At 37.2% G+C, this 16,364-nt stretch overlaps 1 protein-coding gene across 5 annotated transcripts in view; it reads right to left on the reverse strand.

Moving 5' to 3' along the window:
- The window catches only part of FERRY3 (FERRY endosomal RAB5 effector complex subunit 3), a 47,454-nt gene that overhangs the window by 24,324 nt on the left and 6,766 nt on the right, over positions 1 to 16,364 (reverse strand). For 4 of the 5 annotated variants that reach the window (XM_060658664.3, XM_060658661.3, XM_078450151.2 and 1 more), the window contains 3 exons: positions 6,561 to 6,742; positions 1,839 to 1,938; positions 1,619 to 1,740 (listed from right to left, as the gene is read on the reverse strand). In XM_060658664.3, the coding sequence (XP_060514647.1) occupies positions 1,619 to 1,740; positions 1,839 to 1,938; positions 6,561 to 6,742 (404 nt within the window). Of the gene's footprint in view, positions 1 to 1,618; positions 1,741 to 1,838; positions 1,939 to 6,560; positions 6,743 to 16,364 lie in introns of those variants that run through there. The other variant, XM_060658665.3, reaches the window with a different exon arrangement.

Genomic DNA, 16,364 nt, shown 5'->3' on the forward strand with positions numbered 1-16,364 from the left:
GAAACCAACAGTTTGAGAAACACCATTTACATTACAGTAAACAGATGTTCCCAACCTATCTTTCCACCCACCCCTCCCTTTGTATTGTGTTAATATTTTTATTTGAAATGAGGACTATAGTCAAATATGTAAAATATGTTAGTGCCAAGGATGCTATCCCATTTCTAATCATAAAAATTGTTTAAGTATTTCTAAGGTGTTGTCTTGGGGAAAATAAGGCAAATGAAATATTATGTATATGGATAAAAGGTGATATAGATATCAGGTTAAGAGTTTAAGGACAATCCATCCACGTGCCTATTTGTCCACTCATCCCATCAATATGTATTGAGTATGTTTTATGTGCCAGTTTTAAGAGCTAGACACTTCGCAACGATCAGGGTATACAACAATAGAAAAAACAAACCTGGCTTTTGTCTTCAAAGCAAGAATAGTAGGGGAGACTGACATTATACACATAAAATGCTATTTCTAAAAGTTTATACCAAATAACAGACAAAAGCTGAGAATAAGATTATTATACTGTACTAAATACATTTCCAGTTGAATATACTTTAAGATTTGAAAGAAAGAAATTCTCAAACACACAAGTACACAGCCAGGAAATAACACAGGTACTGTCAAAGCTCTAGGGCAATATATGAAATACAGTGTACTTAGGCCATCAGGTACTGTACAACTTACAAATTATAGAAGTCCTCTATAGACTATTTTTGTACCTTGTACATGCTTATATTACTGCATGTATCATTCTATACAGTACTGTTTTATTTATAGGTCAGTCTCTCTAGAATATAAGCTCCACATGGGTAGGCATCTTCTTTGTTTTTCTGCTTAGAGAGTGCTTGGCATTTAAGATGCATTCAATCAATGCATATTGCACTGAACAGAAACCAATTTAAAAAAACAAGAGATACACAGTGCCTGGGTGGCTCAGTTAGTTAAGCATCTGACTCCTGATTCTGACTCAGGTCATGATCTCTGAGCTGACGGTGTAGAGCCTGCTTGGGATACTCTTTCTCTCCCTCTCTCTCTCTGTCCCTCCCCCCCTCACATGTGCATGCCGGTGCATGCTCTCACTCTCAAGATAAATAAAAACCCCAAGAGGTAGTAGTTGGGGTATTTAGATATACACACCTAAGAGATTTACAGCTAAATTTTAGGGGGGGTGGGAATCACTATTTTAGGCCAACCAATTAACCCCCCTCCCTAAATAATCCACATAAATCCAAATTACACCAAAGGTGTTAGAAGCATAAAATTATCTTGAACTGTCATTGCTAACTTAAAAATATCTACAACTGAAGGGGGACCTGGGTGGTTAGGTCGGTTATACATCCGACTTTGGCTCAGGTCATGATCTCGCAGTTCATGGGTTTGAGCCCCAAGTCGGGCTCTGTGCTGACAGCTCAGAGCCTGGAGACTGCTTCAGATTCTGTGTATCCCTCTCTCTCTTCCCCTCCCCCACTCATACTCTTTCTCTCTCTCTCTCTCAAAAATAATAAACAGTAAAAAAATTTTTTAAATATCTACAACTAAAAATGTTCAATTTTACAATAAATACAAACTCTTACCCACAACGAACTTTCATCTAATAAGAACCATACATGATTAATACCTGAGGGAGCTGTTGTTGGGGTTTTTTAGGTCTTGATGAAGTTTTATCACCCATTCCTGATATTCTTGTTTTTGGATGGCAGTTGATTGTTTTAATTCATTTGACCATTTATTTTCTAAGTCCTAAAAAGAGAGAGTACACCAAGTGGTTAATTTTTTTACAAAAATAAATAAGCAAAAGAAAACGCAACTGTGTATCTAAGTCATTCTACTTCACTTACTTGCTGGGACTCAAAATGCTGAGCAGCCAGTGAATTTACATCTTGATCTGTCAGTGATTTCCCCAATTCCTGCATCACTTTTTCCATTTCAATACCTTGTCTAAAACATAAATAAGAAGATAAAATATGGTCATAAAATCTTTAAGGTATATGGCCACTCCAGAATCACTGAACAATCTCTATGAAGCAAAAATAAAATTTTTATCTTGGGGCGCCTAGGTGGCTCAGTCAGTTAAGCATCTGACTTCTGCTCACGTCATGATCTCGCAGTTTGTGAGTTCGAGCCACGCGCCTCAGGCTCTGTGCTGACAGCTAGGAGCCTGAAGCCTGCTTCAGATTCTGTCTCCCTCTATATCTGTCCCTCCCTGACTCGCACGCGCACTCTTTCTCTCTCTCAAAAATAAATACACATTAAATTTTTTTAAATAATAAAAAAAAAAAGAAAAGAAGAAATTTATTTTAAAGGAGTATGTCCAGGAATGGCAACTATAATACCAGGAAAGCACTTTGAAGCCTTGGAAATGCAGATGTGGAAATTATGATAATGTCATATAATACCAACGTCATTTGTACAGCTAAATTTTAATCTAAATTTAACCCATAAGTGAATGTGGTCAAAATCTAGGTAATCTTTCAATTTCTATGGCTAATGTTTAAAGTCAAGACTCCTTTCCATTTGCAGATTTCCTCAAAGATGATACTCTGCAACTCCAGCTTTAACATAGTTTCTACTTCTATTTACATGAGTTAAAGTGACTTCAAGGTTTGGAAGTCAGCTTATACAGTATTGCCCAAAGCTACCAATTAGGTTCTAAGAATAAAACCGGTATTAAGTCATAAAGCTCTCATTACAGAGGAATATAAGATCCATTCTAAAGATATGTTTTAGTTATACCTTCTTCATTTATCTAAATAAACAATGTGCATAAATTAAACATGGTTTTCCCACAGGAGAAACTAATCAATGGTGTTAGAAGTTCAGATAACTGAAGTTCCTTATGGGAGAGATGGGTTGTGACTAGCTGCGCCCGAGGGAGCCTTCTTCAGTGCTGGAAATATTCCATTTCTTGATCTGAGTGATGATTCTATGGTGTGCATACTTTAACTGTACACCTACAGTTTGTTGTCTTTTATGTATGTATATTTTAATAAATAAGTTCATTGAACATTTTCGAATCTAAAAATTATTTTCTAATACAAACATATTTTAAAAGTTTGCTCTAAAATATATTGCAAACAAATGTGGAAAGAATAAAGATGTGAACCAAAAGGATTTTACTATCATTCTCATTAATCTAATTGCTCTTAAAAGAGAATTTATACTTACTTATAACAACTGATTAAGACACTTACATGTATGTGGTAAATAAAACTCACATATATATTATACATTTATACATTTCTATATATACTTTCTAGTATTAAATATGCAGTATCATTTAGTCTCCCCCTAATTCTAATGCAGGTGACCCCAGTAACTTTTTGTAATTACTGGGGGCCATGTGCTTGCAAGTAAGATTTTATTTAAAACATAAATAATTGCTAAACATTTATAAATATAAAGTTCGATATAAATAGATTAATATTTTACATTACACATGTTCCCTCTAGTGGATAAAAAGTATCATTGCCATTTTTAAGGATTCAGTACCTTTAAATATCAATACATGAATATTTTTAAATATTTATATTTTAAATCTGGTTTGCTAACAACAGCAAATTAACAGTGAGGGAAAAAAAGACTAATAAATAATTCAACAAATGAAATTTCATGAACATTTATTTCATTCTAAATGTGTCAGAAATGCAAGTAGCTAATGGTACAGTTAATGATACAATATATATTTTCTATGATTAAGATAAAAGGAAATTTCATTATATTTCTAGCTATACCTAACTAGATATTGGCTTAGTATGTCAGGTGTGACAATTCTAACAATGTGAACATTATCTTGAAGACATTTAGAAATAAAGGATTATAACAGTCTTGATGCTGTGGTGAGAAATTGTCTTTTTAAGATGTAAAGTGGAATTAAAATGAAGACAGAAATAAGAAAATGTGTCACTTCTGCTCATGAATTGGGTAAGTGAATTGGGTGAACTTCCAGATACCAGTGAATTCCAACTTGCCTTAAGTTACACTGTTCACCTTTACACTATTTACCTACCTCAGGAGGAACACAGCTTGTTTTTCCTTTCCAGCTAACAGTTTGGATATGTGGAGAATAAATTGCAAAGCTGTTGTCAAAATAAATGTATTCCAATATTGTTTATGTTTAGAAAGAAAAAAAGAAAGCAAAACTCTATCAAGAAATTTGTCCAAAGGACATTTCAAAAAATAACATTAACCCAAACAAACTCCTACTAAAAAAACTATTACACAAAAGAAAAAAAATGTATGAAGTACCAGTAAATGCAGATAATTAGTAAGTTAATTCAGCTTCCCAAAAGGTGAAGAATCATATGGAATAGGAATCTTCTTCTGACTGAGAAAAAAAAAAAAATATGGAATGTTGGTGGCCAGATATGGGATTTTCTGTGAGGTGTAGTGAGCAGATAGCAAAGTCACAATTCAGAGTAGCTTACCAGCTGAATGAAAGTCCTAGTCATAGCTATTGATATGGACTATAGAATACATTGATATTGACTATAGCCAAGCTGGGATTTTTTTTAATATACCTAAATAGGAGAATGAGGATAGTCCCAGAAAACCTGAGAACCAAGAGCAGATTCAGAGTGAGCTGAAGGTTATATTATTTGAAGCCTTGGTAGGAAAAAAATCAAATAAATGAAGTTCAACAGAAAGTAATCAATTAGTATTAGGTAATTATACTTTCGTATATTTATATAAATTGAATCTATATTTCGTTCTTAATTCTAAAAATATATTTACAGTTTTACTGGCTACATCATAAAGGACTGGGAAAAAAAAAAAAAACATCAAATTTTCATCTCCTTTGGGAGACAGCTTCAACTATCTACCTGATGGCAACTACCTATACTGCAGGTATCCTGTCTATAAAGGAATAAACTGCCTCAAAACAGCTAATTACATACAGAGTAACAAATGCCAAGACATCAAGTTCTTTTCCACAGGGACAGTTCTAATATTTTATTAGGTAGGGGAAAAAAAAGGCTGAGTGGTGTAGAATTGTTACAAAAATGTACAAATCTATGCAATACAGTAAAAATGCTGATCTGGTACACAGAAGAGTATTTCTCAGGAAGAATTATTAAATTCAGTTGCTTATGATTTTTGTGTTTTACATATTCTTAACTATGACAATCATCAAAATAACAGTTTATTCTCATCTTGCTAGTCCCAACATTTTCTAATACAAAGCAAATGAGAGCCAGGAGCAAACCAGTATACGTTATTTTAAATTTACTACTTTGGGACAGATTATGAAATTAATCACACAAAATACATGTGATTTGGTTCTAATATACTTTCACAATCAAGGAAATTTCACATCAGCAACACTGAAAAAATTATCTTAATGCCATGTATACCTAAAGTCTTAAGTATAGATTTTAATGTAATAAATTTTATTAGATTCTGCTAGATCAAAATAGATTATCTAGAAAAAGCATGTCTTGATTATTACATTTTATGAACTGCCAGGAAGCAATCTGGAAAGTCATGTTTTAAAATAAATAATGCTAGCAATTTTTTACTTACTTACTCTGAAGAGAAAAATGAAAGACAAAAAGACTGCTTGCATACTGCTTGCAATGAATTAAAATCTAATTAAAATTTCTTGGAATAAGACTAGTGTTATTTTTTACCTCATGTAAATAAACTTACAAAAATGAACTGAGAGAGACCATGAACATAGTAATGGCAGGGTTTTAAAGAGGTTCTGAACAGGGAGAGAGCATTGTACAGTGGTTAAGAGCTTTGGAGTCAGACTCCCTGGTTTCAAATTCCAGTTTGTCCTTAGACAAATTACTTATTTAAGCCTCAGTTTCCTCATCTGTAAAAGGTGGTAATAATAGGATTGTGGTAAGAATTAAATGAGATAGGGCATCTGTTACTGACTGCATGTTTGTGCCCCCCCAATTCATATGTTGAAATCCTAATCCCCAGTGTGATATTTGGAGGTGGGGCCTTGGAAAGTACTTACGTTTAGATGAAGCCATGAGGTTGGAGCCTTCATGACAGAATTAGTGTCTAGAGCTCTCTCTCTAAAAGATATGCACCAGGAGGGCACACTGAGGAAAGGCCACGGCAGCACACATCAAGGCATGGTCTAGAAGCAGATGGGTCTGCCAGATACCAAATCTGCTGGCACCTTGATCTTGAACTACCTAGCCTCCAGAACAGGGAGAAATAAATCTCTCTTGTGTAAGCCACCCAGTCTATGGTATTTTGTTATAGCAGTCTGAACGGATTAAGACATCATCTAAAGCACTTTGCACTGTGCCTAGAATAAAGCCTTTGAGAAGAGGTGCCTTCAATAAGATAAGCTATTCCTCTTACTAGAAATAATATATGAAGCTACCATAATTTATTCAGGTAGATCACTTGAGAAGTTTTATAAACCTATGAGGACTTCCTAGTTGAAATTACAGATTGAAACACACAAAAAACTAATTTCTAATATTAGAGAATTTTTTCTATTTTATTTTTCAATTTTACAATTGAATGAAAATTGTTCTGCAGCCATCATACCTGACAATGTAACATTTAATTATGATAACGCAAGAAATCTGAAATACCTCTCTCGTAACTTTTTCAGCTCCACATCTCTTTCACCAATCAGTTCTGAGATACTAACAAAGTAATTATGTTCCAAATTTAGAAGAGTTTCAGAGGCTGGAGAATGGATTAGGTCATGGTATACATCTGCAAAATCTTCATCCCAGCTGGGCTCTTCAGGCCTCGCATGCTCTAATGTGGTCTACAAGATGATACACAGACATTTATGATATGGTAAATCATACGCACATAAATCATGATACAGTATTTTTATTTAATACACTCTAGGTACATATAATATGATTCCATTTTTGTACATCAGACAAGGATAGAAAGACCTATTTATGTATGTGTATATATGGGTTATATAGGATTATTTTAGTATACAAAAAATATGGGAAGATACAAACTAAGTTGTAATAGCAGTTACCTGGAGGCAGGGATGAGGAGAGGGTGCTAACATGGAGGAAGGGATAGGAGGTACCCACGATGGAAAAAAAACTAAGGATGCTATGATCTCATTTCTGTAAAACCACACACACACACACACACACACACACACACACACACACACACGAAGGGATGATGAGCAAAACGCTAATGGTGGCAATTTCGCAAGAGTGGCATTTCCGATAATCTTCACTTATATTATAATGTATTATTATAATCAGAAAAAACTACTCATTATAAATAATACATTGCTAAAAAAGGGTATACATTTGGAAAATGAGGTTATGTATGTAGTCACCTATTTAGTGATGCAATGACTCTGAAAACCCAATTCATGCATAGGATTTTATATCAAGATAAACATATGTGATTTCCTTATTTTGACCTTTTCTAGTATTTTAGTATTCTTCCTAAAATGTAAGCATGCTCAAGGGCACCTAGGTGGCTCAGTTGGTTGCGTGTCTGACTTCAGCTCAGGTCATGATCTCACAGTTTGTGAGTTCAAGCCCCACATCGGGCTCTGTGCTGACAGCTCAGAGCCTGGAGTCTGCTTCAGATTCTGTGTCCCCCCCGCCTCTGCCCCTCCTCCACTTGAGCTCTGTCTCTCAAAAATAAATAAATGTTAAAAAAAAAAAACTTAAAAAAATATAAGCATGCTTTTAAGATTAGGAAAACAGCAATCAAAATGATAAGGGACCAAGTAAACACTGATAACCAAGAAAAACAGAAACAAGGAGAGGCAAATGGGGATACCCTCAGCACATGCACAGACACATCCAGGGAAGTATACACACAAATCCAGGGAGGTACAGATGCCTGTCCCAGGGACCTGTGGATATGTCAACACATCAGACAGATACAGCGCTTTATAGGTGAGAAAACTAGCTGATCAGTCCCTTGTCAAAGATCATACAATTTAATGGCAAAGGTGGAAATAACACAAAGAATTCAATATTTTTTCCTTTATTGATCTTTGTAGACAGACACCTGTGAAAAAAGAACAATCTGAATTTTTCCCTTTTCTTACCAATATTAAAAACTAATCAATGACATAACTCCAAGTAATAAATTACCTAAAATAAAACAAATGGACAAATCTCAGAGACAGGTATCTTGAATCCAGTCAATCAATACGTAAAGTTTTCCCCCTTGTTTTCTTTCACCTATATTTCAATCAATTGCCAGATCACAAGGGAAGAATTTAAGGTGACTAAAACATGGATTTCATCTGTTCTAATACCTCTGAAAACTTGAAAGCACATTCTGATAACTGCTATAGGAATTATAACCAGCCCACATGACTTAAGCTCCATTCAAAATTCACTTCAAGTTCAGGCTAAAATTTTGTAGAAAGGAGCTAGTGAGAGATTGTAGGGATCTGTTTGCCCATACATAATACCGGACATCCAGTCACCCCACTAACCAGATTGGTTACTACAATAACTGGCAACATCAATTTAAAAATCGGCCTAGAGCAAGCCTTATGAATAGGTAGAAACTACCTACATGAGAAACACTAAACAGAGTTTTCCCTTAACCTAACTCATACCACTCCCTCAGGAGAGACCATACTAGAAAGGGAACTGTGACAGGTGAAGGGAATGGGGCACTGAGGAAAGGCCTACAGAGAGAAAACTAATGTCCAGGCCATTATTTCTCCACTTCCACCTTCCCATATAAAACTTTGGTGCTGAGTTCACAGACTTGCTCTCATTTCCACCTCCTGTCATCAATCTGAGTCACTTGGATGTCCATGTGGATAACCCAACCCAATGCCCTGCTTTCTTACTTCCCCGAATCCTTGTCTTTACTCAGTCCTCCGCCATTGTCTAACCACTGTCTTGCCAAAATCCTCAACTACCTTGACTCATGTTCTTTCTCTTGTCCACCTAACAAAACTCTAATCTTATTCCTCTTCTCTATGCCTGCAGTTGGGCTATAGAATGCTGCAGCAGAAAAACTACAAAACTGTAAAGTTTATGGTGGCAGACTGGTGTCAGTCTAATCTTTCCCTTCAATGATGCAATGCTATCTTTCTCTGGTCTGTTCTCTCCTCAAACATCCAACTACGTTATCAGTTCCCCACCTCATCTACAAGTGGTCTGTTCTTATTATTTCCCAGATAAAGCAGAAGCAGTTAGAAGAGAATGTCCTCAACTTCCTGCTACCAAAGTAGTACAATTTTCAGAATCTATGTCCACCCTTTCCTTCCTCCTTCCTGCCATAACAGAAGGGTCCCTCTTCCCAGTTAAGATTAACTCTCTACTTGAGTTCTGAATTCTGTACCTTCTAGACTTCCTCTCTGCCACCGTAAATAAATCTTGGACCCTGTGCTCTCATTTTGCAAATGCCTTGTCTCTCTTCTCCATGCAAACAAGCTTCTTGAGTTATCTATTTCCACTCAATCTATTTCCACACTTCCACACATTCTTAAAGTCACTGAAATCTAGTTTTGGCCCCCACCAATCCATTGAAACTGATCTTGCCACAGATAAGATTACCTGATAAACCCAATGGATATTTTTGAGTCTTTTTCTTACTACATTTTCTTGGCAGAATCTGACACTACTGACCATTCCTTCCTTCTTGGCACCTCTCTTTTCTCAACTTTCATGAAACCATAATCTTCTGTCTTCCTTCCACTTCCTGGGCCAGTTCCTCTCTTTCCTTTGCAGGTTCTTCTTCTGCCGTTCATCCTCAAGTGTTAGTGTCTTCATTTACTTGTATATTCACCCATCTTTTTTTTTTTTCCATCCATCTACCCCATCTATCCAACCCATACCAAAGCCCTGTTCTTTTCAGAGACTGGGCTAGGTACCAGAGTTATAATAGAGAAAAAACTAAACATTTCCAAGTGGCTATCCATATAAGTAAGAGATATAGATAAGTCAATAGATAATTATAATACAGGGTTTCATCGGGATTCTGTACAGGCATCTACTCTTCTCATTCTACACAGTCACCTTGAACAATTTCATTCCTTCTATGACTTCAAAATTCATCTATGTACAAGTGACTCCAATACCTTTATCTCCAATCCAATAATCTTTCCTGAGTGCCAGGTGTAGATAGCTAAGTGCTTATGAGACATCTCCACATGGATGTCTTGTAAGCACTTCACATGTAATAGATATAAAACTGAAGCCATCACTTTTATGCCAAACCTTGCTTCTCAAGTGAAGGGAGCCACTCTTCCACTGTTCCTCCAGTTGTCCAAGCCAGAAATCTGGGCCAAGTGATCTTTTATCTTTCAAGTCTCAGCTTAAATGTTACCTCCTTAGAGAGGAGATCTCTAACCCCATACAAACAGGTCCTCCCATCCCACTTCTCCCCCTCCTCCTATGATGGTACCCTGTTTATTTCCTTTATTACATGTTTATGATTATAATTTATATACTTGTTTATTAACTGTCTTCTTCACTACCATTCGTGAAGGTAATATAGACCAGATTTGTTCTTTTGATATATCTTCAATGCCTAGCACAGGATCCACAACAGTATTTGTTGAATAAACAAATGCATGAATGAAAAGTCATTTATCTTCTTTTCAACTCCATTACTGCTATACCAGACAAAGCTTTCATCATTTCTTCCCTAAATACAATAGTCTTCCAACTTATTCCAATTTTTCCCCTTGCAGTATAAATTCTTTACACTAATGGACTGAACTGATGTTCCTGAAGCGCAAATATGATCATCTCACTCTGCTAAACTCTTTCAAAGCTGCTCATTACCTTTAGCATAAAGACAAAACTCAAGGAAGGGGACTGTCCTCTCCCAAGGCGCCCCTGAGATTGATACTGAGCCCTGGGGCTGGCTCCCTCTCCCACAGGCAGCAGCTCCAGTCTGGAGAAAGTTGAACAACCCTGAAAACTCTGATATTCACTCCTAAGGCTATTTGCAAAGTAGACACTGGCTCTCTCTGTATTTTTTGTTCCCCAGTCTGTGGTCCAGGGAGGTTTTTCTCTTGTCCAAATACAATCCCACACTGTCACAGCCTCTCTTTCTCTTCCTTTTGTTTCTCTACCAAAGGGGTTCCCCCGCTCCTCTGTGCCTACATCACCTGTTTTATGTCTCCCAATTCACAAATACACACCTCTGTCCTGCCAGCCTGTCTCTTTCCACCTGTGGATATCTTTCTGTCACTCTATAGCCTGGATTCCTGGTATTCCAAGTGTTCTGACCTCAATACTGCTGTGTTTGAGTTGAGGGTTGAGAGACATTCCAACCCCTCTCTCTCCACCATCTTGACTCACACCCAAATTGGCAAAGAAGAAGTCAAACTTCCAGTTTTCACAGGTGACATGATACTCTACATGGAAAACCCAAAAGACAACAAAAAACTGCTAGAACTGATACATGAATTCAGCAAAACTACAGGATATAAAATTAATGTACAGAAATCAGTTGCATTTGTATACACCAATAATGAAGCAACAGAAAGAGATATCAAGGAATTGTGCCCATTTACAATTGCACCAAGAACCATCAAATACCTAGGAATAAACCTAACCAATGAGGTAAAAGATATGTGTGCTGAAAACTACAGGAAGCTTATGAAAGAAACTGAAAAAGACACAAAGAAATGTAAAAACATTCCATACTCATGGATTGGAAGAACAAATACTATTAAAATATCAATACTACTAAAAGCAATATACACATGCAATGCAATCCCAATCAAAATAGCACCAGCATTCTTCACAGAGCTAGAACAAACAATCCCGAAATCTGTATGGAACCACAAAAGACCCCAAATAGCCAAAGCAATGTTGAAAAAGAAAACCAAAGCTGGAGGCATCATAATTCTGGACTTCAAGCTATATTACAAAGCTGTTATCATCAAGACAGTATGGTATTGGCACAAAAACAGACTCACAGACCAATGAAATAGAATAGAGAACCGAGAATTCGAACCACAAATATATGGCCAACTAATCTTTGACAAAGCAGGAAAGAGTATCCACTAGAAAAAAGACAAGTCTCTTTGCAAATGGTGCTGGGAGAACTGGACAGCAACATGCAGAAGAAATGAACCTGGACCACTTTCTTACACCATACACAAAAACAAATTCAAAATGGATGAAAGACCTAAATGTAAGACAGGAAACAAAATTCTGGAAAACAGGCAACAACCTCTTTGACCTCAGCCACAGCAACCTCTCACCTGACACATCTCTAAAAGCAGGGGAAATAAAAGCAAAAACAAACTATTGGGACCTCATCAAGATAAAAAGCTTCTGCACAGTGAAGGAAAAAAATCAACAAAAATAAGAGGCAACCAATGGAATGGGAAAAAATATTTGCAAATGACATATCGGATAAAGGGTTGTATCAAAAATCTGTAAAGAACTTACCAAACTCAACACCCAAAAAACAAATAATCCAGTGAAGAAATGGGCAGGAGACATGAATAGACACTTTTCCAAAGAAGACATCCAAATGGCCAACAGACACATGAAAAGATGCTCAACATTGCTCATCATCAGGCAAATACAAATCAAAACCACACTGAGATACCATCTCACACTGGTCAGAGTGGCTAAAATGAACAACTCAGGAAACAACAGATGTTGGCGAGGATGTGAAAAAACAGGAACCCTCTTGCACTGTTGGTGGGAATGCAAACTGGTGCATCCACTCTGGAAAACAGTGTGGAGGTTCCTCAAAAAATTAAAAATAGAATTACCCTACAACCCAGCAACAGCACTACTAGGAATTTATCCAAAGGATACAGGAGTGCTGATTTGTGGAGGCCTATGTACCCCAATGTTTATAGCAGCATTTTCAACAATAGCCATATTATGGAAAGAGCCCAAATGTCCATCAACTGATGAATGGATAAAGAAGATGGGGTATAATACAATGGAATACTACTTGGCAATATAAAAGAATGAAATGTTGCCATTTGCAACAACGTGGATGGAACTGGTATTATGCTAAGTGAAATGAGTCAGTCAGAAAAAGACAGATATCATGTTTTCACTCATATGTGGAATTTGAGAAACTTAACAGAAGACCATAGAGGAAGGGAAGGAAAAATAAGTTACAAACAGAAAGGGAGGCAAACCATAAGAAATTTTTGAATACAGAAGACAAACTGAGGGTTGATGGGGGTGGGGAGTTGGGGGGCGGGGAAAATGGGTGATGGGCATTGAGGAGGGCATTGTTGGGATAAGCACCGGGTGTTGTATATAAGTGATGAATCAGGGGAATCTAGTCCCGAAGCCAAGACTACACTGTATACATGGTATGCTAACTAACTTGACGATAAATTATTAAAAAAAAAAAAGACAAAACTCAAGATGTCTTGTAAGACTCTTTCCTAGCCATTCTGAACTTCTTTCAGTTTTTCTTTAAAAAAAATTTAAAAAAATTTTTTGAACATTTATTTATTTTTGAGAGACAGAGCGTGAGCAGGGGAGGGGCAGAGAGAGGGAGACACAATCTGGAGCAGGATCCAGGCTCTGAGTTGTCAGTATAGAGCCCAATGTAGGGCTTGAACTCATGAACTGAGAGATCATGACCTGAGTTGAAGTTGGACGCTTAACTGACTGAGCTACCCAAGCGCCTGCCCCCCCCTTTTTTTTTAATGTTTATGGGGGGGGGGGCATGAGTGGGGGAGGGGCAGAGAGAGGAGACACAGAATCTGATACAGGCTCCAGGCTCCAAGCTGTCAGCACAGAGCCTGATGTGGAGCTCGAACCCATGAACCGCGATATCATGACCCGAGCCGAAGTTGCTCAACTGACTTAGCCACCCAGGCGCCCCTCTTTCAGCTTTTTTAATGTGCCATGGGCTCTCTCACCTCCAGGACTTTATGTTTTACCTTCTACCCAGGACATTCTTTCTCCACTCTCCCACCATATACCTTTCACCCACCTATTTCTAACTAATCTTTCAGGTCTTAACTCAGTTTCTCTTTCCTGTGGGAAGCTTTCCTGAAGTTCTGTAGACTAAAATAGGTGTACCTGCTTTGTGCTTTCCTCACACTCTGCCCCCTACCGTAGCACTTAATATATTCCCTTCCTTTTAATTTTACATATCTATCTGTCTGCTGTCAGCCTGTAAACTCTATGAAGGTAAGAATTGTGTCTATGTCTATTTTGTTTTTGCTAACCCCAAGTGCCAACACAGTATCTGATATCTAATAGATGCTCAGTACACATTTGATGAATGGATGAATACAAAGAGACTTAAGAAGAGAATACTGAAATGGAAGATAGGGCACCACCAAAAATAGCCAACTGTACAATTTTGTCAACAGTTTGCTCTGTTTGGCTTTCCTGATCTATCCAGGCTTACTTCCCATTATTTAAAAAATTAATGCAATAGCAAAAGATACTGCAGTGATTAGGAAAAGCAATATAATAAGATGTTTGGAGGCTGGAAGGAGAACAAGATGACCAGCAACTAATCCTGACAGTAGATAAGGAAACACAGAAGAAAATAGAATTACTGTACAAAGTAGGACTTACAGTCACACACATTTTGGTAGACCATCAGAACCTCCTCTACCAGGTAAGCACATATGAAAGCACAGCTGTGTTATCAGGGGCAATGGTCTCCACTGTGAAAATTCCTTTTATAACAGCAGCATGTTCAGTACATCTGTGCTGTGATAGGACACATAGTCCTCTCTTGCAGCAATGCCTCATGGTATTCCCTGCAGGGAATTACTTACATTTATAATGATGACTCAGAGTCAACAAGAAGTTAGAGCTGAATTTTATATACTGTGCTTAAGAAATCACAAGGAAATGTGTACTATGTTTTTTATTAAAAATTTTTTTAAGTTTATTTTTTTAGTAATCTCTACACCCAATATGGGCCTCAAACTCATGACCATGAGATCAAAAGTCACATGCTCTACCGATTGAGCCCACTAGGCACCCTTGTACTACATTTTTTAAAGATCTTTGTCAAAAGGTGGTTAATGTAAAAGTCTCATGATTTAAATATCTCCGCAACTGAAATATCTAGTAAATCCATTCACAGTAAATGCAGTTCATTCCTTCATAAACCAAAGTAACTGGTATTACCATAAACATTCGGCCATTTTATCTCTTTATTGATGGTCCAGTTATTCTTCTCAGGTTACTGAAATAGTGTTTACCCATATATGGCAGAGATACATCAGCCCCCTTCTGTCCCGTCCTCTACTCCATTCTGCTTCCACTATCAGAGTCACGCTGTGATCCTTCTGGTCTCCACAGTACCGAGGCTTCTAACCTCTGCAGGCCCTTTGGCAATCTGCAACATAGTTCCCCTTTCATTTTCAGTTCCTTCTTCTTCTTTGCTGATACCCACATTTCTTGAGCTTGTATCGAGCTGTTCGGCTTGTAATTTTCACAGCTAGTGACAGCCCAAATACATCCAGTGGGTACAATATTTGGGTCTTCTCACTTTCCTGTCAATACTTCCTTTTTTTTCCTTCTTTTTTTACTGTTAGAATTAGCTTCTTTTCTCTATCTTTCCTTAATTCTTTAAAAACAGGGGCGCCTGGGTGGCTCAGTCAGTTAAGCATCCTACTTTGGCTCAGGTCATGATCTCACAGTTCGTGGGTTTGAGCCCCGTGGTCAGGCTCTGTGCTGACAGCTCAGAGACTGGAGCCTGCTTCAGATTGTGTCTCTCTCTCACTCTGCTCCTTCCCTGCTCACATACTCCCTCTCTCAAAAATAAACATAAAAAAATTAAAATTAAAATTAAAAAATAAAAACAAACAAGCAACTATACTTCTGGAAGTTTGGCATTGCTAGAAAGCTGAACTCTATATAACAAGAGGTGCTAGGTATCTACTCAATTTGCACAGGGGGAGAACAGAGTACTTGCTCAGTTGAGGCTTGTTGATTTTAATTCAATGTAAATCTGAACTCTTGTGATTAAATGAGTCAGTATAAACTGTTCTTATTTTGTTATATTAATATTACTGTTGTTATGATCATTCACCTGGAAGATAGTCAAATTCCTGTTTTTAGAATGGCTAATGTGCAGAAGAATAAGATTAAACCATAAATTAGTAAATATGGTAGTTTTTAAAAATAATAATATAAATTTCAGGGCACCAAAGTGGCTCAGTCAGTTAAGTGTCCGACTCTCAGTTTCAGTTCAGGTCAGGATCTCACAGTTCATGGCACTGAGCCCTGCCTCAGGCTCCACGTTGATAGCACAGAGCCTGCTTAGGATTCTCTCTCTCCCTCTCTGCCCCTCCACTGATCATGCTCTCTCTCTCTCTCTCTCAAAATAAATAAAAATAAACTTTAAAAAAATAGTAAGATAAACTTCAACACATAAGCCCTATTGACTTACCATTGGGAAGTTTTCTCTTTAGTTACACAAAATCAGGGATAGAAGAGGATCTGCTTCCAGATTTT

This window comes from Panthera onca, chromosome B4, assembly GCF_046562875.1.
Source record: "Panthera onca isolate mPanOnc1 chromosome B4, mPanOnc1 haplotype 2, whole genome shotgun sequence".
Classification (NCBI taxonomy): Eukaryota; Metazoa; Chordata; class Mammalia; order Carnivora; family Felidae; genus Panthera; species Panthera onca.